The sequence below is a fragment of the Actinia tenebrosa genome, unplaced genomic scaffold (genome assembly GCF_029948245.1).
Source record: "Actinia tenebrosa isolate PJP-AT-01 unplaced genomic scaffold, QUT_ActTen_1.0 PGA_scaffold8__29_contigs__length_14323225, whole genome shotgun sequence".
In the NCBI taxonomy this organism is placed as follows: domain Eukaryota; kingdom Metazoa; phylum Cnidaria; class Anthozoa; order Actiniaria; family Actiniidae; genus Actinia; species Actinia tenebrosa.
The window spans coordinates 12851889-12878443 of record NW_028292585.1 but is presented as its reverse complement, the minus strand read 5'-3'; the positions used below and the strand labels follow the sequence as shown (position 1 = coordinate 12878443).

Here is a 26555-nt window from a genome sequence, read left to right as displayed (position 1 = left end):
AAAGCTGGTGAAATTTTGTGCATTGTAAGTAAAAAAAAAAAAGATGAATGCTTTATAATATCTATTTAGCTTATTTTTTGGGGGTGGCCCCCCTTAAATGCCATATTTTGTTACGTACACCTTGCCTAAATACCATCAGCTCCCCCCTCCCCTCCCCTCCCCCCATGCCTAGTTTGAGCAGCCGTCATTGTCCGTCATTGTGTCACGGACATTCTTACAAAAAGATGCATAAAAAACATAACATATTACCTGATTGTCCCTTATTATCTTTGATGCCTTCACAAACAGCTCGTACAAGAATACCTAGGATCTTGAAGAACAGACGCAATGATAAGATTAGAGGGTTTTAGATTTACGTTCACGGCAAACGTGAAACTTCAGTTGACCAGTGAAAAATTATTTTAAATAGCCGAGAAAGAATCGCAAAAAAGTTCAAGTTGTAGAAAGACAAAAGAATATTTGTGTGTAGTGAGAAAGTTTGCAAGAGGTAAAGTTAAATACAGGAAAACGATGAAAACGTGGTCACGTTTGCCGTTTGCGGGAAAAAAAGTCTTTAGATTTACGTTCACGGCAAACGTGAAACGTAAGTTGACCATTTAAAAATTATTTTAAATAGCTTAAAAAGAATCGCAAAAAAGTCCAAGTAGTAGAAAAACAAAAGAATATTTGTTTTTGGTGAGAAGGTTTGTAAAAGGTAAAGGAAAGTACAGGAAAACGATTAAAACGTGGTCACGTTTGCCGTTTGCGGGGAGAAAAAAAGTCAATCTAAAACTCTCTAATCTAAAACTCTCTATTACTGGTATTCAACGCCGGCACACGTGTGTGTCAAGTCTAGTTCTCACTAGCGACGCAAGCACAGCGGCTTTCGTATGACTGCGAAAAGCTCACGACACGAACGCGGTCGTGACACGGCAAGACATACGCCGGACCAATCACACTGCACGAGTATTTAGTCTCCATTCAATCAAATACCCGGAACACGGCATGATCACGGCGTGGACGCCAACAAACTAGGGTCACGGCACTGCCACACCAATCACATTGCGCGAGAAAAAAAATCAGCCAATCAAAATACTAGAAAACATTACAGTCACTGCAAGGCACGCATATGGCTTTTCAAAGTCATACGAAATCTACTCTAAGCACAAACGCAAGCCAAAGCAAGAAAAACAAAATCTACCGTGCTCTTGCGCATGCGTCGCTTCTTTTTAAGGTGAGAACATGAAGTTTGGTCTACTTGAGTCGTTAGTAAGAACCATGATTTAGGTTCTGTTTTGAGGAAGGTAGGGTAACCCTTCTACTAGGTTAACGCTCTTAGTTTTGATGTCACATTGGGAAGGGAAAAAAAACCCACCAAACTTTGGCGTAACCCTAACCTTCGAACTTCGCATGATCCGAACTTAATTGAACAAAATAAGTTCATGCGAAGTTCGACGTTTGACCCAACTAAGATTGAATAATTTGGACGACCACTTAGTCGGGAAGAACGACTGTAGATCGCTTTGGGGTCAAACGTCGAACCCCATACGAACCTCGCTCTAAATGCATAAATCATGTTAATGTGTGTTTTGCACTCATTTAATTCTTTGCCACCACGTAAACGTGACTCCTGCAGTTGAATACTGCAGCTCATGATTTGATTATGGACAGGCATTATGATGGCTGACTGCATTAACATTACACATGATTTGTTTGGTTTTATTTGTTTTAAGATCGACATATATAAGTTCGACATTTGACTCAGACAGTCCAACTATTTATACGAGTCGATCGATCCCAAATACAGTTAGGTTCGGCTCATATGAAGTTCGACATTTGACTCAGACAGTCGAACTATTTATACGAGTCATTCGATCCCAAATACAGTTAGGTTCGGCTCATATGAAGTTGGACGTTTGACTTGGGCCTTAGCGTATATTTACGCTATAATAAAATCGATAGAAGCGTTCGTTTGGATTGCCTCGAGTAGTTTTTTGGCGTTTGAACATTTTGCCTCCCTTTAAGTAGTAGACAGTGCTATAGCTCCTACCTCTACATCTTTGTACTTCTCTTTCAAGTCCATTAGTCGATGAAAGGCGAAAATAGAATCATTATACGCGCATATCTGCGTGCTGATCTGGGGAAAAAAAACTTGTTAAAACATCTAAAGTGCGTTTTTTGACGGTTTTTCTGCGGGATCTCCAGTTTTCCCTCCCGGTCACGCAAGCTAAAAAGCTAAATTCCAATTCGATCTGTGAAATAGGCGTGCCCTGACTTAGATCAGCTCAGAGGATGTTTCAGGGTTCTATCAGTGAGATTGCCATGTCCTGACTTAGATCAGCCCACAGGTTGTTTCAGGGTTCCATCTGTGAGTTAGCCGTTCCCTGACTCAGATCAGCCCAGAGGTTGTTTCAGGGTTCTATCTGTGAGTTAGCAATGCCCTGACTCAGATCAGCCCAGAGGTTGTTTCAGGGTTCTATCTGTGAGCTAGCTATGCCCTGACTCAGATCAGCCCATAGGTTGTTTCAGGGTTCGATCTGTGAATTAGCCGTACCCTGTCTTTGATTAGCCTTCAGGGTTTCGATACACAGTCAAGTTTTTTTGACGGTATCGCAAGAGACTAAAACCTGTCCCGCATGACTGCGCATTCGCTATGCATGATGGGCCAGATAATATGGACGAGAAGCCCTGGATCCCATAGTGTTCGTATACATACCACCAAGTAGTTCGCCCACATACGCCAATTCTCATAACTGGCTCGCAGTGCTTCTTTGAGTACAGCATGCGCTTTTTCCCTTAAACGATACAAAAATTCCAGTCATACATGTGACGCAAGTAAGAAGAATTAAACAAAACTGAGGTTTTTTTCGCTGGTTCCACTTGTTCTATCCACCAGCGTGGCGGCGAAGTGTTCTATGGTTTTCCTCCTGTGTCTTGCTTTCGCTAGTCGCGCTAACTGCCAAAGAACCTGCAGCTGACCAGTACAGTGCGCGGTGACTTTCCATCAGGTAACTTTAGAAGGTTATTTGCAAACTTTCCTGTCTCGCCTACCGGGAGTTTCGTGATTTTTATTCTTATAAAAAAAATCCCCTTCACAGTTCCCTGCGCTATCTTGAAAGGTAGCCGTGCCTTTGCATCGAAGTGAGACGAAGTGAGCTTGCAATGATAGAGACATGTGAATAATTTCCCAAATTGTTAAAAAAGGTCTCTATCATTGCATGCCCACCGTTCGTCTCGTTTCGATGTAAGACACGGCTACCTTTCAAGATGGCGCAGGGAAATGTGGAAGGGACTATTAACTTTTAGTAAGAAAATCTTTGAATCCAGAGTCAGAAAAGCTCGATTCACTTGGGAATGAAGCATGTACAAAAGAATGTTGGGATAAATTAAACTTACTTGTTTTTCAACTGGAGATAGACATTTGCAAGATTGTTCCATGCTTCGGCGTTCTTTAAACGAGAAACAAAAGACAAAACTGATGAACAGTATAAAAGCAAAGCAATCAGTATTCCATAGGTCAGAGGAAAACCCAATAGACCTTTCCTTGATTCACCTGAATGACCACGAAACAATGGGTCCAAGTCGAGGTTGACTTGATGTGTTCATACATTTTCTGTATTATTTTGTGGTCATTCAAGAGATTTCTGGAAAGGTCTATAGTCCCCTTGCAGCACGTCGGAATGCAGCTCGAATTGGGGGCTGCTTTGACGTCACATGCAAGGAGCTGTCTATGGCGTATCATTTGACAAGGAAACAGTTCAACATATTTACATCTGAGTCGATAGATACACAACGGTGGAAAGCCGTCCTTGCCAGTTCAGACTTGCCGACAGACATGGCAGCACAACCCAGTGAAAACCATATTCCTTCCTGGAAAAGCAAACAAAAGAAAGATATAACTAAAAATCTCTTAATTTGCGAAGATGACACGATATTGCTTAACAAACCTTAATGAAGTCCTCGTTGAATAATTAAATTGAAATCCTTTTCGCATCAAGAGCTCCTCGGTTCCCGTCGTATGGAAGGAAACCGAGGACCTATAGGTACGAAAACGTATTGGACTTTGAAATAGTTGATTTTTACTGAACCCCGAAGGTTGGACGAAGCAACAAGCAACTCTGCTTAGAAATGGACGAGTCAGAGAATCGAACCGACAACCACGACGGGCGCATTTACTTAAGGTGCTGACACAAGGTGCAGTATTGCATGCAACTTTGCACGCAACAGGACTGTTGCAGCGTGTGTCTACCCAAACTTGTTGCACGCAACAAATCTGAAGTTGAATCACGCTCTACTATTGCAACAATGAGCGCAATAAATTTCATCATATGAGCATGGCTGCAACATTACCTGCAACATTTTTCTTAAATACTCATATTATTGTACTTTATTATATTTATATATAGCTTGAGGGCCACTAGTTTATCAGTTTATTACTGTAAAGTGTTTTTACCCTCTGTAAATAAAGTTATTATTATTATTATTATTATTATTATTATTATTATTATTATAACATTTTGAAATTTCCAGCCAATCAGCTTGCACTAAATTTATAACTGCTGACCAACTATCTTAACATAGCAGGCTGACACAAGCGATGTTGCGTGATTTCGTTGCAATGTGTGTCACCCCAATTAAAATTTATTGCTTGCAATGTTGCACCGTGTGCAGCACCTTTAACAGAGCGCCGTACCTGTGGTTTCTTTCAGATAGACTCGTTATCTCGAGAGGGTCAATGTTCAAAGTAAAGGAAATTTCACAAGAAGTGATTTATTTTTCGTTTACTAACCTGAAGAGCATTTAATTCCAAAGACTTCTGAAATAATGGTATGCACTCGGCGTACTTCAAGTAAAAAAAACACGAGGGTTTATTAGGATGTACACACGTGGTTATGAGAAAACTGTCTCTGTAACCGATTGCCATGTACAGAAGGTCGTTTCCAAGAGGTTGGCAATAATGACTATTCTGCAAACACGATGCAGAGGCGGATCTGGGAGTTTGAAAAGTGTGTGTGTGTGTGTGTGGTGGGGGGTGGGGGGGGGGGGGGGGGTGGGGGTGGGGGGGATGCGGGGGGCAATCATTGATCGCTAAGGATAATAGAAAGTTCATCTGGAGTCCATAACTTTGTTACATACGCCTATTTCTTCAGCCGCAAGAAGAAAGGAGACAGGTGATAAGCTTTGGGAGATAGGGCATTTTATGACCCAAGAATTAATTTTGAGATATTTTGAGCTAATGCTTGCAGTCCACGAAACAATTCCTTATCCCTGTATTTCGTATTTTCTTTTGGTTTTGAAATCACCTAACGCCTATCCCCTATATTTAAAATGATCCGGCTACCATTATTGAAATAGTTGTTTAAATAATTATAAGATTAACATTGAAATAAAACATAATACAGTGAACTCTCGCCTTGCGGACACCCCGATATTACGGACATCTTGCCATTACGGACAGGAGAAAAATCCACGACAAAAATACTGACAAAGAAATGACCGTAAAAAACGCTCGCTATTGCGGACGCTCGCTATTGCGGACGCTCGCTATTACGGACATGAAGTGACGGTCCCAAGGGTGTCCGTTGTAACGAGAGTTGACTGTAATCGTTTAATAAAATATATTTATTAAGATCATTAATTTATATAAAAAAACAGTCCTCTTTCTCCTGGACATACACGTGGCCAGAAACAAACTATATCCTTGGCGCTGTTTTTTCTTACCTTTTTCTCTCTCAAGTAAAGCAATCCTAGAGATCGTTGCGCTCTTGCGCTACGATGCTTAGAGATTTCCCAGGCTTTCTCGTAACAAGAAACATCCTGCAAAGCACAATAGAAATACTAGGTTATTAGCCATGCCTAAAATAATACATAAAGACCATCAGACTAACCTGAGTATCCGGCCCCTGGGGAGGGGAGATGGGAGAGGGGAGAGGGGAGAGGGGAGAGGGGAGAGGGGAGAGGGGAGAGGGGAGAGGGGAGAGGGGAGAGGGGAGAGGGGCAACAACTGAGAATATTCTAATTTTACCTTTGTTATGTCACCGAGAAGGCACCACAAAGTAGACGTTTCTTTTTCTTTTAACTGATCTCGTACAAGTGTTTCTGCCTGTAAAAGCAAAGAAATTAAAGTTAGGGTACTTAGAAATCTAGGAACTGCTATTGATCTGTTAAGGAACTTAGAAATCTACGAATCTACAGTTGATAAATAGGCATCAGTTTTTTATGTGTCTGTCCTCTTACTGACAATGAATTGCGTCATCACATTGTCAAAGTAGTGTGGATCCACGAGGCGTAACAAAAACCATAAAGGCTTCTCATTTTTAGCGATCAAAACAACCAACGGAAAAAGACTATTCTCCCACAACAACCGCAGACCGTCAAGCAACGCAGGCTAACTCTTACCTTTTCATATCGTCCGAGTAACTGGTAACAGGTGATCATGTTCTCCCACATCTGCAGAGACTGATAGATGTCCAAAGCACTTTTGACAGCCTTCATCGACATCAACACCTGAGCAAGGTCATGCTACCGAAAGATACAGTATACAATATCAGTAGCAATCGAAGGGTGTATTTAGAGTCCTGCTGAGCCTATTTTACTTGAATGGATGCGCACACGAATTTTAGAATTTTTTATCTTTTATATATTTGCTCTCCAAAAAGTCCAAATTTTCACTTAGGAAGCGCGCTACCTGTAGTGCTTTCAAGTGTGAGTCAATCGTAAGGAAAAACGAAAAACAGTTCTATAACGATTTTTTGCTTCAGTACTTTTACTTCGTGGCAGGATTTGCTGTCAAAGTTCCAACTAATTCAGGTTGAGGTCAAATAACAAGATTTTTTTTTGCTTTATTTAAATTGTTTTTTTAGGCAGTTGGACCCAGAAATGCGTCACAGGTTAAGGTGGCTGGACCCCCTCACGCTTGACCGCTACCTTCCACTTTTGGAACGCTGGTGCATAAACGTGTTTTATCCGATTGCAAATCTTTTTTGCACATAAGTCACATAAAGATTGAATTAATGTTTGATGCAGTTTTTAGTGAGGTCGGACGTCACAACACGTGATTATGATGAAATATTTGTTTTCGTTTAGAAAATAGTTTTAGCCTTGTAGAGCGTTCAACACTAAAATGCTTCGTACCACATAAATATATACTGGTTGCCTCCATTTGAAGGGGATTTTTGAAAAAATCTATCTAGCTAATCATGAGATATTTGAGATTATTTCAATATAATGCATAATCTACTTCAAAACTAAACAATGGATTTCATACGGCCAAAATTAATATTTCAGAGCTATAGTATTCACAAAAGTCATTGCTCATTTAGTTTTACTCTGTATCTAGTTTTAAAAGGAACATTTTGAAGGTAATCGACTTATGCGATTTTGTGAAAACGTATAGTGCAGAAGACGGGGTAAACATTTCATGCGCATTTTTCATCGCAGTGTTCTAGTCAATCTTACTAGATCTTCCATTATTCTAAAATTCGTTGATCATTTCTCTCAAAACTACGTCAGTATACAAATTAGAACTTAAACTAAATTTACACAAAATTGCAAGACTATTGAATTCATTTAAAGCTGTCTAAAGCGAACGAGAAATACAGAAAACATTGATCGTTTCCCAACGATTTGATGCTCTGGGAATTCTATTGTTTGTTAATGACCATAACACCAAATTATCTCTATTTGAAATAATCTCAAATATCTCATAATTAGCTAGATAGATTTTTAAAAAAATCCCCACAAATGGAGGCATCCAGTATATAATTATGTGGTACGAAGCATTTTAGTGTTGAACGCTCTACAAGGCTAAAAGTATTTTCTAAACGAAAACAAATATTTCATCATCATCACGTGTTGTGCACAAGCGTTCCAAAAGTGGAAGGTAGCGGTCAAGCGTGAGGGGGTCCAGCCACCTTTTAAAAACGCTCTATAGTAAAACTGCGGTTACTATACAAATAACCTAATCAATAGCAAAGAATACCTGAACATTCCAATATGGCTGCAGCGGCAGACAGTAGAATAACAACTGGCGATCAACAGCCTAGAGAGATTAAAAAAATGTCAACAACGCAATGTATGGAAATGGACGTAATGTACCTATTCTTCTATGGGAAGCACCGGTAGCGTGCGCTGCTATTGCGCCGCCCCTCACCAATGCGGCTCTCGCCTGAGTTTGAGTCCTGCCGATCTCGATGTCGTATGTGAGTAGAGTTGTTTGTTGGTTCTCTCCTGTGCTTCGAGGGTTTTTCTCCGGGTTCTCCGGTTTTCCTCCCTCAAAAATCAACTCCTAAATTCTAATTCGATCTTTTTTGCTTTCACTTAGTTTGGAGCCTAGCTCTGTTGTGATTGTCCCTTTGTAGATCTATTCGAGGGTTTCCCGGGTTCTCCGGCTTTCCACCCTCCGCAAAAATCAACTTCTAAATTCTAATTGGAATGACAGTGGATGAAGAGCTACTCTGTAGAAATGCCACTGCTAAATACCATTTATTTTATATTTTATTCACCTTGTACCTAATGTTTTCCCATTTCTGACCACGTGTCATAAAATAAAATAAAAGATATATAAATAGGATTTCGCTGTGGCATTTCCAAAGAGCGGCTCTTGATCCACTGAAATTCCAATTAGAATTTAGAAGTTAATTTTTTTGGAGGAAGGAAAACCGGAGAACCTGGAGAACCGTCGAAAAGCACAAGAGAGAACCAACAAACAACTCTACTCACATACGACATCGAGCCCGGCGGGACTCGAACCTGGGTCGCATTGATGAGAGGCGAGTGCTCTCACACCTACCCCACCCATGCTGCCCGATAAATTCATTCCCCTAGAGAATAAGATTCTTTGTTCGAGTTACAACCATATTCATGTGTCTCCTCATGTGCAACCGTTAAACCAAAAAAAGAGGGATTAGGAAAAACATTACGTTCGAGGTGAAGAGGTTAATTTGGACAATGCTCGGGACATTTAAGGGCTTATCCCCAGCCCAACTACTTCCAAAGGCGGACACACGGACTTTAAACTCACTTTGAAATCAAGCAGATTTCATATGACTGTAAAACTTCGTCGAGTCGAATGCCACTGTCGTGTAACCTTGGAACCAATCACAGCACGCGAGAGCACTGCTCAAAAGTCAAACAATCACATGTACGCGTTACGGTCACGGCACGTCACGGCACGTCACGGCACAACTATATCGTGAGTTTTTTACGGTCATATACAGCTATTGCAAAAACGGCTGGCCAAGCTTTTGTGGCATGTTGCATACTGCATGTTGCTTAGTAAGCTTGAAATATATTATATCTATAGTGTAAATAATGCAAAGACAGTAGAAATTATGCCGGAAAAATGATATTATATTTATCTGCCGTCATTTATTGCACTGTCATGATATCGCATGTTAGCATGACAAATCTATTGAAGCGCACAAAATCTAGTTATAATTTCATATTAGGGATGTTTTCATTACCTTTGGTGCATCAAGTTTCACAGCATCTACTAGAACCTATGGATGAAAATTATATTAAAAGGGGAAAAATGAATTTCTCACATCATCTGTAACCATCACCTTATCAGAAATCACCTATATTCAAACCAGCCAATTAGAATAGGCCCCCATCAAACTATCCAATCAGAAATCTTCAAGTAAACGAAGTCCAATCAAATATTTGCATTTTGAACTAGAAAATCAGAAATCTCGCATAGGATCAACCAATGAAAATAGATATCCCCAAGAACTAGTTAGCCAATCAGACAACACCTAGCCAAACCATCCAATCAGACACGTCGATGTGATCAGATTATCCAATCACCTACGGCCTGTGACGCGTACCTGTAACTGCATCATCGATCTCTCAATCTTCTTTGTGCTTCCTTTCTCTAGTTTGCTTCGCGTGTGTAAGGCCAGGGTCTGGACAGGCCACGATGATGGCTTGATTACTATACTCTATAGTAAAAATAACAACCAAATACTGAATGCTTCGTGGGTCGTCTAATACGGGATCAAAAATGTTTAATTGAAAACAACCAATTCTCGTGGTGCACCGACATGACTCAAAATCCTTTGAAATTTAATTAATGAAAAGTCGCCACATTAGTTGTTCTAACAAGAGAAGATAATGAGGAATGCTTTGTTTTCGTCAACCAAGATGGCGGCAATGACGTAACATGCACCCAGAATTACGGCTAGAATTGAGCTAATTTGGGTTGATATAACAAATCGTTGATACAAAGGAAGAACTATTACGATCTTTGATGTTTTTTTCTTCCTTCCTTCTATACTTTCTATCTACTATGGAAATCAGTATAGAACAGTAAAACAGAGCCCACAAATCTGTACCACGTGATTGATTTTTAGGTACCACGTGATCAGTTTTGAACAAAATGATTGGCCAGGAACAATCACGTGGTACAAAAAAACCCACACCAGAGAGGATTTTTAACGGATAATTTCTTAACGGAAAAACAAAACAACAACAATGATAATAAAAGACATGTAAATAAAGCATGGATACTTACCTCAATATAAGCAACGAGTTCTTCTGATGTCAAAGGCTGCATGGCCTGGCTTTTCTGCGATAAAATACTGCAACAATGAAAGTCAAAAAATAGTCATTTAAATAGATGTAAATGGACAAAACGCGAAATTTTTCCAAGCAAAAATTCGAATGGTTCTCTTCTTTCCAAGTAAAACCTCCGTCACAGCTAGGGGGACAGGCTAGGGTGACAGGCTAGGGTGACAGGCTAGGGTGACAGGCTAGGGTGACAGGCTAGGGTGACAGGCTAGGGTGACAGGCTAGGGTGACAGGCTAGGATGACAGGCTAGGGTAAGAAAAGACACGTGATATCTATCGCTAGGAGGACTACTTTCGCTGATCGCTGAATTCACACCGCCCATAGTGCATTTCGAGATGCAGCATGTAACATGAACAAAACCTTCACCAACCTTTTTTGAAATCGCTGTATATAACTAAAATATCACAACAAAATGAACACAGTGACCCTTACCAAAATGAAAGGATAACTGCTTTCTCTAGTGGGTTTAGACTGGGTTGCTTATCATCATCAGGATCTTGGAACTTGATTTTGTCCAGAAGAACTTCGTTATCTAGAAATACGTTCTAAAAAGAATAATAAAATGCATTATCTGACCTTTAAAATGATATATTGTTTTATTGGGTTTCGTTGAACGTGTCGTGTGAGCTTAAACGAAACATATCCCTGAAGGTCTACAGTAACCTTAAATCATTTTTATGTACAGTATATTTTCAAGCTATTTATTTTGCTGGACGGAAACTCCAAGTCATAACATCGTTCTAGAAGGCCTACAGTAGGGTGGATAAAAGTTTAGAATAGCGCCCCCGGCTGACCTGTCGGCCGTTATAGTCGGCTGTTCGACTTTGTCGGCTATTAATCGGTTTGTGACGTGGATTGTCGATTGGATAGCGGCCATCCATTGAAACGACCGTTTATCGGCCGACAGACCAGCCGGGAATTTTGCGAACGCTGACCGAAAAATCGCGTGCTTCCACAAAAATAGGCGTCATTTGTTGAGCATTCGAAGGATTCGAAAGAAGAGTTTAAGGTGGCTGCCAACTTTTGAACGTTCGATTTGAGCCCACGATGTGCGTGCGCTCAAAAACCGCTGAAAAATCTACAACATTTTATTGAAGAACCATACGCGTTTCGAGCTTCAACAGGGCAAAACCCTCGAATTTTGCACGGGACTCTATTTTTTAATAGCTCATTCGAAAAAACTCCTAAAAATCTAAGCATATCAACATTTTAGAAAAAAGTTTATATAATTCCTAACACATGAAAATATGTATGTTTGCATGGATTTTTGTTCGACTTTATGAGATTTTTTAATAGCACCGAAACTACAAAATATGACAAATCAATGTATCTCTTAGTCTTTTTGTCGAAAACATCTATGTATTATTGTAGAATGATTGACAAGCCTTCATTCGTGCAATTATAGAAGAGTCTGCAAATGACTTTTATCTTATGAATCTTAATTGTTTTCTAATCATTCCAGTGGTGCAAGATCCAAGGCTTCCATTAAATGCTGATTATCTCGAAAACGAGCAAGGGACACCCAACTTTTCTTTCCAGATTTGGAATCAGCATTAAATTTCAACTCGGAAAATCGAAGTTTAGAAAAAAGTTTAAATCGTTTTCCAAAGTAGGCATGTGACCTTGTTGGAGCTATATTAAGAACAAGTGTTGCACAAAAAGGGAAGGAAAATTAAGGAAAAGTCTAAAGAGTTATCCAGAGATTTATTACCATTTACCAGTTGGCGATAGTTCAGTACTAACCTTTGGAAGTCCATTGACGTCTACATTATCAACTGATTGAATTTCTTTTTTCAAAAATGGGAAAAATTAAGAAAAAGAAAATCCATTATTTAATGTACAAGTTGAGCACTACAGCAACACAACAACAATCAAATAATTGTTTTAGTATAATTTTAGACTTGAATATCAGAGAAAAGTAGAAATTCTGGATTAAAAAAAACAAAACGTTTTAGCATTACTTCAGATCTGGAAAACTTTGGAAAACCTCATAATCACCCCTCCAGTGGTGATTATCGTCTCAGAATCACCGGTCCCTTGACCAATCACAGCTCGACAAACTCTATACTCAAGTCTCAAATTATACCATAGTTATTAACAATGATTATAGTTATGACGTAATAATATATTATAAAAATGTTCCAAGGTTACCTGATGAACCGTCACGATTGATGTCTAACTTTAGCACCGATAAAAATTCTTGTTGAAACTTTGTCTTTTTCCCCAAAGCCCCTGCAGAATATAATCATCAAGACCTTACCAAGAATACAGTGAAATACTGTAAGCTTTCTCCCCTACCATCGATTATTGGAAAATTATTAAGATAAAAAGATATATCCTCAATATATCCTCCTCAGACCCTCCCCTCCCCTTTGGAAATCCCAATCCCCTTCCATGGGGGAGGTAAGGATAACGTCTTGGCTACACACAATATACCTTAGAAAATCTTCTTTTCTTTTGGGGGGGGGGGGGGGGGGAGGTATGGCATTTGAATATCAGAATCATTGAACTTGGTTAATGACCTTGATTATCATCTGATAGAAGCTCAAATCAACTGGCTTAATAGGATCTTGTGATTAATATTATAATGAACTACAACCTTACTGTATACCTGTTAAGTCAAACTTTATCCCTAATGCAGATTGTGCTGTTAAGAAATGTTCCTAAAAAAAGAAGACAGTTAAAATAGAGCCATTTTAACTTAGAAAAGGCACAGCACATAAAACAGAGCATCAGTTGATAGAGTACGATGATACAACACTCTATCTGTACGATTCTGTACCAGACCTAAAATCCAATGGGACTACATGTTCTTATTTTATTTCTTACCTTGGCTTTTGCAAATTCATAATAGTAAATATATAAATGTCCTATTTCTAAGTGAATCTGACAGGCAATTGATCTGTGGATAGGGAGGTACATAGATATCAGCTGTATAAAGTATATAGTCATATTCATAGAGGGATTCTAGGATATTGAATATGGGAAAGATGCCCCCTTTATGCATAAATATTAATATCCATTATAAAATTAATAATATTCATGGATAAATACCTGTTCTGCTCAACACATGTGAAGGAAGTGGTTTCAGTTACTAAAATTAACAATAAATTCAAAGTTAAAAGAAATAAAATTAATAATAAGCAAATAACAAGGAAAAATAAATTTAAAAGAAAGAAAAAAATGAAAAAATGTTAGGAACAAGTGTGTTAGCAAGTCATATACAGCTCATCGTACAAAAACACTACTGGCAATAATGTACATTACAGCTCATGAGAATGCTTATTTCAGGTGTGCAAACCCTGTGTAGTACACTTAGTGTAGTATGCTCCTATGCGTGTAGTGCCAACAAGTACATTCAGTACAAAATACTATGTGTAACAAACTACACGCGACTGATTTTCTAATTAAATAGTGCCATTTGTTCAAAATCACAAGGATAAATGAATCAAATAAAAGTAAAATTACTTTACAGTGAAAACATTTGCATTCGCCCCTAGGGCGCATTAAATATCAAAATAGTTTTAAAAGATTTATAGTTCTTTTGAAATAATAAAAGACGCATTATATTGTCAATAAACAAGGTGAAAGTCCACATGAAACGCCACGAATCGAACATAGCCGCCATCTTGTATTTCACTCGCCAAGACGTCTGTCACTAGTCTGTGTTAACTGACCTTGTTTAATAGAGACTCAAGTATGGCTGCCCAACGAAATTTTACTGTGTTGTCATTACTAATAAAGCTGTATTAGATTGTTGTAGATTTGCAACAGAGTTACTGGCTAAAAACATTATTCATTGTTTTAAGATTTTGGAAATGGCCCATCCAGTTTTCTAAATGGCCCCTAAATTTCGGAGTGATGGGCCCTTTGACCCCCTGAAAGAAATTCCTGGTAAGAACACTGAGTATGTGCATACAATAAATGCACATGATCATACTTTTATGTGTCACACTATAATAGTGCACATGTATCAGCATATTTACCATTCTTGATTAGTTCAAATATCTTGTTCATGATCATATTGCGATGCTCTTCCATGATTTTCTGTTTGATTGCAAGACATCTGAGTGCCCAAACATATGATGACTATAAAATACAAATGAACACTTCATAAATTCTGACCAAAATTTAAGAGAACAAGGAAACATTCATGGGTGCCCTCTTGATGGGTCTACAAGAGAAAGAGACAGAGAGACAGGAGACAGCAGAGAGAGAGACAAAGAGAGAGAGAGAGAGTGGCAGAGAGAGAAAAGATGGAACCGAAGAAACAATTAAATTTTCTCTGTTGATTGTTAATCATCTACAAAACAAATTATAGAAAGAATATGTTTTATGATCATAAAAATTCAAGGCCTTACTGTATTTGTGTTAAAACATTTGGAAACGTTCAGCGGTTAACCTGCGTAGTGGTGCAATCGTGGGGGGGGGGGGGGGGGGGGGGGGGGGGGGTTGGGGGAATTAGAACTGATGTGGGAGCAGAGGTCAGGTAGCCAGGTACATGTAGATCAACCCCTAGCACCTTTGGGCTTCTATGCAGGTTATAATTCAGGTATTGTAGGGGATTGACCATGGTAACTGATATATAACACATATACATACACAGGAATCCCAATACATTAAATTCTATCTGTCCTTATCCTTACCTGAAGAAGATGAAGTTTACTCAAACCCTGAACAAGCAAGACATCAGCAATTAACAGGTGAACAGCTCCATTGACCCTGTTGTAAATACCCTTCAAGAAATCAAGTCAATAAATCAATTTTTGGTTACCAGATGTTACGAGCTATGTGGTACGTTGATTGGAGTATAGTTATATGATAAAGATAAATCAGTCAGGCTGATCTTAGTGCTTGGGCACACGTACATCATGCACAGTTTGAGCTTGTAATAAAAAGTAACAAAGAAAACCACAAGAAATCCTATACCTCTCCATCACTGCTTAATTTTTCCATTGATGTTTTTTGTAGAGTTCCTTCCTGAAATAAATATTATAATTTAACATTTTTGCATGAAGAAAATACATTCAAGTTTCTAAATAAAATAAATATACATTGCTTGGCAAGTATTATGAAATGTAGGGCTTAAGATAAGGGCCAGTCAGTTGCCAATCATGATCACTAGTATACTGGCCAAATTAGTTATTGCTAGGTCATTAAGTTGAGCTCGGTCTGGCTCAACATTACTGATCAAAATAACTAATAAGGCAAATATTTGACTGAACAAAGTTCCAATTCTAGCTGGACAGAAACCAATTACCAGCCATTATTGAAAGCCCTGGATAGTGCTTTTAGAAAAATCAAATTTGTATTGTGTAAGTCCAGAAATTGTCCCAGAAAGAAATTGTCTATCTCTCCCCCACCCACCCCCCCCCCCCCCACCACCACAGAGGAATTTGGAATTTCTGAGGGGTACGGGGGTCAGAGAAAGAACAAAATTACAGCATTTGTATGGGGAAAATATTTGAATTTCTGAAAAAAAAACCTTCGTGGGGGGGGGGGGGGGGGGGGGGGGGAGGGGGTTATAGATAATTACTGGAACCACACATTCTTTTATTGTCAATCTTGGCCAGCAACATATTATATCATGCTAAAATATCAATAGTCTCCATATCACCTGTCTTTGTGCCTCGAAGGAAGATGGAAGGAATTGAATACTAGTGTCACTTATGAGAGGTCCAGTCCAGTTTTGTTGTACAAACAACTGAAGACAAGCAATACCAATCAGTAGAACAATAAGCTGTCTGAAATAAAACATAAAATTGTGAAATGAAAAAACATACTGATAAACAGTTTTTCTCAGTGTTATCCCACTTTGAATTTATATTATCACATTAATCAACATAATTAAAACTAATGATTAACATAATTAAAGATTAACTAATAAGTAATTAAAAAGTAATGGATGCCCACCTCCTAGAATAAATTACTGTGCAGATACACTAACTGGGACCACTTGAATAAAACTTCAATCAGATAACAGTAAACTTGATAGAAATTGAACTGATAAAAGTGTTAGCCAATCAGATTATTACGTTCTCATGCTCTTATCTTATCAATGTGCTATCTGATTGGCTGTTTAGAAAGATTGACCTATTTTAAACTGATACTAAATTATCGAAGTGGTCCCAGTTGGAGTATCCATACAGTAATTAGTTTTACTCTATATACTTACCTAGTCAATAAAGTTTGCTCATTAGTAGATTCTAAATATAGCTCAGTTCTTTTTATTAGGTATTTATCTATGCCTGTTAATAAATAAATAAATTCTATTAAAACACTGATTTTGATGATGAAAACGTTTACAAGTGTAACTTTAAGTTGTGATGGAAATTCCCCCCTTAAAATCATGTTTTACCTTTTAATAATCTCTTAGAATTTCAGCCTCTTAATTAATAGCCCATTTAATATACGAAACTAAACCATATTTAAGTTTGTATAGTAAGTCTTTATATTACCTTCAGCAGATTCCTTTGAAGAGGTTTCAGTTGTTATGCCGAAAAACTTTGACGCTACCGGCGTTGTAAGAGCTTTAACGTATTCACCACTCGCTAGGCAAGACATTAGGTCTTGAAGCTCAGTCAACAACTGTACATATTCTGAATGAATAAATAATAACAAATGAATCAAAACCTAGCAAAACTTAGCAGTACAGTATGTATCACATGTACACGTGCAACTAGTTTATGTATTGCAAAATACTCAAATGTCATTTTACTTATACCTTTGTCGACATTGCCATCTATTATCTCTTGAAATGAAAGACTACCTTTGTTAATATTCTGCTCCAGTACAGCATATTCGAGTTTTAAGTAAAATTCTTTATTTTCCATGGTAAATTTGTTAAAAATGTGACTGAAATGCAACTTTAGTCAGGCGTTCCTCCTCGCTTACTCGACACATTCTCATCGGCTTTTCCGAACAAAATCCGAAAATACTCCGAACCATTCCGAAGAAAAACGTCTTCCTTTAGATGGCTGGAGCTCTCATCAAATTTCGATATTTTCAACCTTTAAAATTAAATCTCCTCTTCCAGAACTTATCAGTTTTATACTTACGTAACTGTTCGTCTACAAGGAGGTTTGAAGTCGGAGAAAAAGCTGAAATTTTCCGTGTTTTTAGCCAAGAAGATGTGGACGCGTTTGCAGAGTTGACAGGCGATTTCAATCCCATTCATATAAACAGCGAGTTTGCTAAACTTGCAAATTTTGAACGCTGTATAGTACATGGAGCTCTAGTGAATGGGTAATGATACAAAATTAAGATACAAATGACTATATATACTTTATATATTGTCTTTTTAACCTCTGACATGAGAGTGAGGCTAAGAGGTTTCATGAATAATAGAGCATTAGACGATAGATATTTAGAGCAAAGTATAACTTATGAAGGTGCTTTAGTTATTAAATACTTGGATAACCTGCAATAACTATATTTTTACCTCCTCAGATTAATTTCGTCATTGCATGGTACGAAACTGCCAGGCTCTGGTTGTATGGTCGTATCTCAGCACATCAAGTTTCCATCACCTTGTATGTATGCATATAATTCTGCATACAGTAGTTTTATAAAATTCTTATCCTTCGAATAAATAAATGTGCACAATCATTCATTGTTCCCACCCCAGTTGTCAATGTCTGACTCACTTTGTTGGAAATGCATCTAAAGTATTTAAAAAATGGATGGTGAAGCTTATTTGTTGCATGTGACATGTTGCATGCCTCATACCAAACTTCAAATGTCTTATATTCATATGTAAATAATGAAATCACAAAGGAAAATGTGCTGGAAAATTAAACAGTCAAAAGTGGGGTTGAATCCTTTCACTAATTCTTTTAGCCGGCCTCCCCCGTCTCAACTTTCATGTTTTTGAGGGAAACTGTGCTCTGTGGTCTGGTTGAGGTAGTCTAAGGGATTGTGGTATACTGTATTTACAACACCATATTCTTTATAAATCCACAAATATCTGAGTTAATCAGTCTAGTGTGTCCAAAGTTTTATTTTTGATCATACTATATTTTCAGTGTATATTGGTGAAACAATTAGAGCTGTAGTAGAGGTCATGAGTTATAGACACTCTGTAATGTTATGTAGTGCTGTGTGCAAGGCAGTTGAAAGAAACGAGGTAAATCATCTATAGATATCCTTTGTTACTAAGTTTGCTATTCTACATTTTGCATTCATATTCTGATGCTGTTAGGGGTGATTATGATAGCCAATGTGACATTTTGTGAGAGCACAAGACTTGCAGATTTATTGGGAACCTTATGACCTAATTAAATGGCTCTTGTACTAGTGCTATCAAGCCCTAAAAAAGCCTCTGGACTCAGATCTCAGTGGCACAGCTAATTGACAGTTTAAATTGGAATTTAATATTTTGGGTTTTGCAAAGGTGGGAAGTTCAAGATTAGCTGAATCAGGGAAGACAGCCATAAACTCTGCTCAGATATGACGGGTATAAAGTTTAGGGATCCTAAATCCAAGAGAATGCACTTTCACTGGGCCAGACTCAATAATTAATTTTTATTCACTGAAAGTGAAACACTTTCTGGCCATGTTTTCATAGAAACCTTTTTAGAATCTTTAATCAGAACCATTGTTAGTTTGAAGAATGATCAAACAATAGCGCAGCGTGCTGATTCTAAAAATAGCTTAAAGATTCGGACAAACATTGCATTCTGTTTAACCGCTATGAGGATTATACGAACCGATTTTATTATTTTTACTTAAAGTTACAATAATAACCCATGTAAACTAAGATCAACTGCGATTGGCTGTGAAAATTATCTGCTGAAAGTAAACTTGTAAGTTTGTTTGTCCGAATTTCGCCTTTGTCTTCGTTTTTATGACGTCACGGCTGCGCTGCGCTATTAGAATGAATTGATTGATATCTCAATCTGGTGTCAATTTTGATACTTCACATGTAACATGATAAATATTTTTATAATTACATTTTATACAAAAATCCCATACATTGATTTATATCTGGATTGTTCTTCTTCAAGCTACATCATTCCTTAATATAACAGTATTTATCCATTATTTTTCTTTGTGCTGTTTTTTTAGGTCATTCTTACTGGGGAAACTAAACTCTTTATACCAAAATCAAAATTAAACTAATCTAATGTAAGTATGGAGTACTCTTTTATTTTCTTTTTCAACATTCTTTCAATTGAAATCACTTTCCCCTGATTATCAGTTTAGCATTACTTTGTCCTCTGCCTCCAGATTGTACAAGTTTGAGTAGTTTCATCTGTTGAAGAAATTATTGTTTTCCTCCACCCCCCTCCCCTCCCTCCCCCAGAACAAAAAATTGTTAAGTATCTCTTTTTCTATGGTAGGCAAACTTTTCCCTTTCTCCCCACACCCCCGAAAAAGAAAGATCAGCCAGGCTTAATCCAAGAACAAGAGCCGTAGTTCCTTTGAACATCGCAATTCTTTCTTATTTTGGAATACATTTTGATGAATTCTGCTTCCAATCTATTTTCTTTAACCTCAAAACTGACTCCTAACACGTAGTGCGCTTTTCGTTTTCCAATCTTTCTCTTCCCTTCAAACTTTCTTTCCCATTTTCCTATATACTGTACATTCTCTTCATTTCTACCGCACACATACCTTAAAGAACCAAATATTCGGACGAGAAGTAAACAAGATAACTGATCTCAAGCCCTAGAGCTATGTTTCGAATGAATTGAAGATTTAGCCCTTAAACTCTCCTTGAATCTCAAGCGCGGCTATTCACTCTCTTCCGGAATTATTTCTGTCGCACCAGCATGGCGCCTCCAACTATTTTTATGATGTTTTTATTTCCTATTAAAAGCCTTGTATGTTTGCCTAAGTTTAGGTTAATACCACTGGTCTGCTGACCTTAAATTTTTGTATCATAAGCAAGAGCAGAGTGGCAATTTAGATTTCTTCATCACTAAGTTTTGAGGTCTTTTAGAGGCGTTAATTTTGCGAGGTGATACGGCTTTCTATTCTTTGCTTACCAGGTTTCTTGTGCTTTGCAGATTAAACGAAGAAACAAAAAAGTGAAGCTTTTTTCACTTTATTCATGTAGTAACTTGAGAGCAGAAATGAAAGTTTTTCAGTGTTCACTCGATTCTTTTTTTTCTTTTTTTCCTTTTTTTTCGAGTCTTTTTTTTTTTTGTACATGTGTGTTCCATGTTTCATTTAATTTTCTTACTCTAAATTATTTATTGCAAGGTTTGTCGATATATTAGAAACATAGCTTAGTTCTCCTTTGTTACACCTGGCTCGAGAATCAATCTCATATCAAACTGCGTATTTACAAAAGTGTTACGCGGTTTCTTTCTGATGATGTTCGGTGTCTTTTGAGCTGGCAGGCTGTCGACCTAATTGGTCCTACAGTGGGATAGTTACCGCCGCGAGTTCGACTTTAAACCCTCTGACATTACCCAAGCGCCGCTTTTTATCTCCGCCTGAGAGAAAATCTAATGGACGCTACGAGGAAAATCCTTCAATTGCACACACCTGATTATGACCTCTGCTGATGGATGTATAAAAGGCGCAATCTGATTTAAATTACATTGAAAATTGCCGGCGCGTGCGAAATGAAACCAGATTTACCCACAAAAAATATCAACAATCAGCTTCTAGGGGAAAGCTTCCAAGAGATGCCATTACGACGTAAAACTCTTGCTAAAAGAGCAAGATCAGCTGTCTTCTCACTGAAGCCATGCTGGCCCAATTAACTCGAAGAACTTTGATCATAGCGTAGTGAACATCTTCTCGGCATCTATTCGTCGACTGGCTGGCGACCTGTTGAAAATCTTAAGCTTCTGTTTTTGTTGTTAAGAAAAGCGGTACAACCAAAGGTTAACAAAAGATTCGCTGCAATCCTAAAGAGATTTTTATTTATCAAGTTTAGTATTCCATCTCCAGTACCATTCATAAAAAATATCCTTGTAGAACCAGGGTTCCAAAAAGGTTTTGTGCCATATTAGTTTTGACTCTCATGGTTGTTATCTGCACCAAAGAGCGCACTGAAGGATTCAAGAGTTGGTCGTAAATTATCGCCGGGGATTAATCTTTTGTTTGTACGTAAGTTGCAATCCAATAACCACATACTTAAGTAAGTTAATCGCGCAAGGGGCGGGGAACAATCTTACTTGAAATTAAAACATACGGCACATAACAGGTACTTATTAGTCATACGTGTAGAAGCACTCCTTTTATGAATACTTCAGTGTAGACCAAAGTCCTTGTCTTGAAAACTGCGACCTCAACAGCTATAAGGTACGATTATTAATATCCATATATATATATATATCTATAGCGTCACGAGAAGCTGCCCGATCCCACATTGTGATTTCTTGGAGAGAGATGCATATGTTTAGAGAAAAAGCAATTTAGTATTTATTTTTGAATGGTTTTCTAGAGGCGTAGCTTTTGTAGGTCATGTCCGTCGGTAATGCAAGTACCTTCGGTTCTCGTAATAATTTTTCATGCCAAATACGAAAATATTTACGAGGTATGTCCAGCATGAAGGTTAAAGGGAAGAGCTGCAAAAGTAGGCGTTCTTTACAATGTATAAGGCGCTTAGGAAACTGCGCCTCCGTCAATTGGTTCATCTTATCACAATTTCCAAACGTGAATGCTGCGGCTTGGCGGATTGGTCAAGTATGTACGTCTGGTTTATAAAGTAATATATATAGATTCTAGTTTATTTAGTCTGCTTCTCCCAAGAGAAGTCATACCTCGCCGCCATCATCGTACCCTATTTTCTAACGGTGCATGCTCCCTGAAACTCCTTTCACAAACTGACCAGTTTATATACCAATAAACATCAGAGGTGGTCTTCTTCTAAAGGTCGTCGTGTTTGAGTCATCTTTTACCTTGGCAGATCATTAAGTACCAGCACTTTACCATGAACAGTGGAACTTTTTTCCTTGCTTTCCTGTTGGTTTGCTTAGCATTTGAAGTCGTCTTCTGTTGCGGAACTTCTGAAGGAAAAGAATCTGAGGTATGAAAACGTTGCAACTTCAAATTAGTTTCAGCAATAGGCCACGTTCGAGATGTTAAAGTTCTAGCATGATACCGAGGCTCGCTGAAAAAAAAGTCGATAATTTGCATTAAACCTCAAAAGTATCAGTTGATAATATAGATTTGATTATGCAACGTTGTTGAGTAGCACCCTGACTAGCCTTTCTATTAAAATTTTCTTATTATTGTCAAAAGGTGAGAACGTTGTATATGGTACATTATTATAATCCTACCAATAAATGTATTTATGATCCATGTGTTTGTACTTACTTGAAGTAACATACCACTAAAGCCTCGTAATCAAGTCTGAATTTTAACACATCAAACGTGCTCTAATAAAAATATTGTTAGATAACATCATGGATTATTCTGAATAAGGAAGTCATATATTTATTTATTTATTTAATAAACTTTCACCCTAAAAATAACTAATACGAAGTATCCTAAAAAAGATAAATAAATAAAAGAAAAAAAAGAAAAAACATTTGGGTAAGGAAAACAACAGAGCTGGGCTCCAAACAAAACGTCTCCTTATAGGTGATTAGCCAATGTTTTTTTACACGAATTGAAAATTTGTTGTTTACACGCATTGAAAACTTCTAAGAATTTAAAAATCAAAACTTTTACGAGCACAGTTTTCACAACATGGAAAGAAACATGATTTCGAAGCCACGTGAAGTACCTTTAGTACGTGAAGTTAGGATGCCTCGTGATCAGCTGCAGTGCGATAAGCCTTTGTCTTTTCTTCGACGCCATCAAAGATATATACTGAGCACAGTATTAAAGCACATATGAATGTGATGTAATGAACATAACTTTATCAAGCGCTATGCTCTCTTGTTTATGATGACCCCTTGAGAAAGTTGCGAATCTACACATGTCCATGTTACTTGTTTAAAGTTTAAAGTAACTAAGCTAACATGAAAATAAGAAAGAAACCATAGTCACGTTTCTCGATGGAACTTGTTACCTTTCTAGATCTCTTTTATACTTTCCGGCATGTCATATCAGCCTCGCCAATCCAAAATAATTTTGAGAGGGGCCATTATTCTTGCCATTTCATTATCTTTCAGAAAATCAATAACACTGAAGTTCGTGGTAACGTGCCTCAAGAATCCAGCAAACCGTCCGACATTGTTGGTCCCTCAAACAATACCAACAATAAAAACATATCAACAACGAACGACTACACCACCTCTGACAACACCGACCAAGGAAAAACCAACATAACCAGCCAACCAGAAGAAAAGCAGCAGTCAATAAGTACTAATAAGACTCCTAGTCGGAAGGACGTCAAAAAGCTCTCCACGACACCTACAGTGAAGGTAGCGACAAGAGTAAAAGTGAAAGCCCAAGAGACCACTGCACATGCTCAGACTACGGCGTCACCTTCCGTCATGAGGATAGTTACGCAGTCCATTCTTGAACGTGAGTTTTGTGTAGTTTAAACTACCATTAAATAATCTGAAGAAAGTAGATGAATTATGAATTTCACTACTGGAGAAGCAATGCGAAATACATTTTTCGTCATACGCATTAAGTTACAACTTTTGTGTGCGGGCCAGCATCTATTCCTTTTTTGTTCCCACACCATTTTCATTTTTCTCACTCCATAGCAAACTTTACTTCATCGCCACCCAAAAGAAACCCAGACTCCTGCACGGCGTGGCAACAGTGTCCAATCCATCGTCACCCAAAGATCCAGGCCTGGCTTCATAGTCTCCCAGCATGCCCCTGTCGATATCCTTATGGGTTGTATTATAACAACACCCTTTATGACAAGATCCAAGGGAAATTGTTTTCATGGAGAAATGTCAACTTTAAGCTCGAGAAACTAGCTGTTTTCAAACCAACTGCAGCGTATTGCATTCGGCAGCTTTTACCGAACTCTGCAACCACAACAGCAACACAGCAGTGCTGTTATGATCGCAGGCTCCGACTGATTACCCGGGGGAGTGGGTCTGGCACGCCAAATTTGGTCGCACCAGAGCTAAATGAAGGGATGCATAATTACGTTGACCTGTTGCCGTTCATTTCATGCCAAGGAGACTGGACACGATACCAAGCCGTGCGTCCACCGAATAATGCACTAAAATGCCGCGAGAACCCCAAGAAGGGGGAGTTTCGAAGGCAATTCAAAAGAGCCAGAGAGTTTTAGATGCACGTTCAAACCTTACCGCGAAGGTTTTATATTAATAGCAGATATCAGAGTTACACTCTGTTGCCTTCAAACAATTGTTTCAAGTCGAGGCATTTGGGTCAACACAATGAAATGTATAGAAAGTGACCCAATTGTAACAATTGTTTGAAGGCAATAGAGTGTAACTCTGATATCTGCTATTGTATTAGAGTGAAGGCATTTAACCCGTGATATATAAAAAATGCAAGTTAACGTGTATTAGTCAAATAGACACGAAATATAATGTGTGTTATCTATTTCACGGGTTTTTAGAATGACTTCTCTCTATACCGGATATATCACCATATAACAGCGCAACTAAGGGTGGATGATTTAAGATTGCTCTGGAGCAGATTTCATAAGATTGTGAAAAGTCCTCGGCGCGACGTAACCGCGTGTCATGACAGTGTGTCCGTACCTTGCCCAAGCACTTTCGCCTAGTAAGCATTTGTGTCCATCACGCTATTGTTCAGCGAACGTCAACGTTTCAACTCCGTGTCCGTATGTTACGAATTTTTACAGTCCTATGAAATCTATTCTATGGCGTTCAGTGGAAGTTATAGACAATACTGGAGAGGGGGCGCCAAAGGGTAAAATGCGAGGCACTTATAGACCTACGATTTCCCAACCCAACTTTAGTAAAATTTCTTTTAAAAAAAATCAAAAAATTAAAAACAAATATAATAAATAAATATATATACACATATAATCATTTAATGAAAAAAGTTACATTTAATCTTTCTTATAATAAATGTGTTCACTTTGAATAGTAACATGCCTTACCATTAGTAACATATCATTAGTCCATAAGACAACCATAAGGAAATGTGTTAATGAACAATTATTCGCCGAAGGCAGAGAAAATATCGGGGAGCATTATATTCACCAAGCTGCAAGTCTTTGAGCATCGAGGTAAATATTCCTAGATATTGACTTCCCATGAGGTAAAGAGTAGGCCCTTTGCAGTGAACGGTCACTTGTCTCTACTGGAGAGCAAAAATTTTGTTTTTTTAAATTTTTGATTGGTGATTCTTTTTAGCTACTTGTAAAGAACAGAATGAAACGATGTGTAACCGGTGTGTTGCGAAATACAGTTTTATTACCATGTTACGAAATATGTGGTAGAAAGTGTTTGCTCTCCAGTAAGTTTCACCCATGGAAATCAAAATTTTCATTCATTTGATTTCAGTGGATTAATCAGCACGTAATTCCTGAGCTGCAAAGGGCCTATTGTTTTAGTGACTTTGGGAAACCTTATGATCACCGCACCTTAGGAGCTCGACCAATAGCCCACTTGTTGTCTCATTTAAATCTCATTTGCATGCATCCATGATAACTGCTATTACATCATGCAAAATTTTATACTCAGTCTACTGAGGAAATTTGATAGGAAAACAAATATATGCAAATATAGATGCATTGCACCATCTTTTTGCATTGTTTTCCTATTTGCTGTTATTATTGAGACATGTTATCTTGGCCATCAACGACGGCCGAATGATGCTGATTATATATTTTAATCAATGACTCTTATTTATCACAGTTAGGCTACCTTGACTATCTTAATATTTTCTAATGCAAATATATTGTTTTTTCCTTTCCACCTTGCACAGATTGGATCTTCCATTTATGCCGTAGTTTAAATCTACACTCAACATTATATATAAATAGAAGAAGTTATAAACACATAATTCTTTACCTTCGTTTCTAATATTCTTTATGTGTGCTGCATGTGTATTGGAAAATTATATCTCAGGTTTGTTAACACAGTAGATATGTTGGTGTTAGCCTGCGTAGTGGCTCTTGGGGAGGGGGATTGGA

General features: G+C 38.0%; 2 protein-coding genes across 3 annotated transcripts in view; one reads left to right on the top strand and one right to left on the bottom strand.

Annotated features, from left to right (window-relative positions):
- Positions 1–17394, bottom strand: part of LOC148905225 (tetratricopeptide repeat protein 27-like) — a 29781-nt gene extending 12387 nt beyond the window's left edge. The window contains exons 1-26 of the mRNA XM_089040893.1: positions 17274–17394; positions 17008–17148; positions 16725–16797; positions 16167–16293; positions 15479–15529; positions 15196–15285; positions 14536–14638; positions 13604–13643; positions 13379–13451; positions 13161–13212; positions 12701–12781; positions 12293–12336; positions 10982–11094; positions 10493–10559; positions 9807–9920; positions 9444–9479; positions 7961–8020; positions 6379–6501; positions 6005–6082; positions 5701–5796; positions 4769–4822; positions 3751–3849; positions 3376–3428; positions 2696–2774; positions 2030–2116; positions 250–310 (exon numbers count right to left, since the gene is read on the bottom strand). Of these exons, the coding sequence (XP_088897019.1) occupies positions 250–310; positions 2030–2116; positions 2696–2774; positions 3376–3428; positions 3751–3849; positions 4769–4822; positions 5701–5796; positions 6005–6082; positions 6379–6501; positions 7961–8020; positions 9444–9479; positions 9807–9920; positions 10493–10559; positions 10982–11094; positions 12293–12336; positions 12701–12781; positions 13161–13212; positions 13379–13451; positions 13604–13643; positions 14536–14638; positions 15196–15285; positions 15479–15529; positions 16167–16293; positions 16725–16797; positions 17008–17148; positions 17274–17382 (2104 nt within the window). The 5' untranslated portion in view covers positions 17383–17394. The remainder of the gene's footprint in view (positions 1–249; positions 311–2029; positions 2117–2695; positions 2775–3375; positions 3429–3750; positions 3850–4768; positions 4823–5700; positions 5797–6004; positions 6083–6378; positions 6502–7960; positions 8021–9443; positions 9480–9806; positions 9921–10492; positions 10560–10981; positions 11095–12292; positions 12337–12700; positions 12782–13160; positions 13213–13378; positions 13452–13603; positions 13644–14535; positions 14639–15195; positions 15286–15478; positions 15530–16166; positions 16294–16724; positions 16798–17007; positions 17149–17273) is intronic.
- A 1199-nt stretch (positions 17395–18593) lies between these two features.
- LOC148905224 (isthmin-like) lies at positions 18594–26432 on the top strand. 2 transcript variants are annotated; one of them, XM_089040920.1, is made up of 5 exons: positions 18594–18674; positions 19616–19675; positions 22416–22535; positions 23629–23983; positions 24172–26432. In XM_089040920.1, exons 3-5 carry the CDS (start codon positions 22440–22442, stop codon positions 24711–24713), a joined length of 993 nt encoding a protein of 330 aa, XP_088897046.1. In that variant the 5' UTR covers positions 18594–18674; positions 19616–19675; positions 22416–22439; the 3' UTR covers positions 24714–26432. The 2 variants fall into 2 exon arrangements, with proteins under 2 accessions (XP_088897046.1, XP_088897047.1); XM_089040921.1 differs by lacking the exons at positions 18594–18674; positions 19616–19675 and adding an exon at positions 19697–21808.
- Positions 26433–26555: the final 123 nt, after the last annotated feature.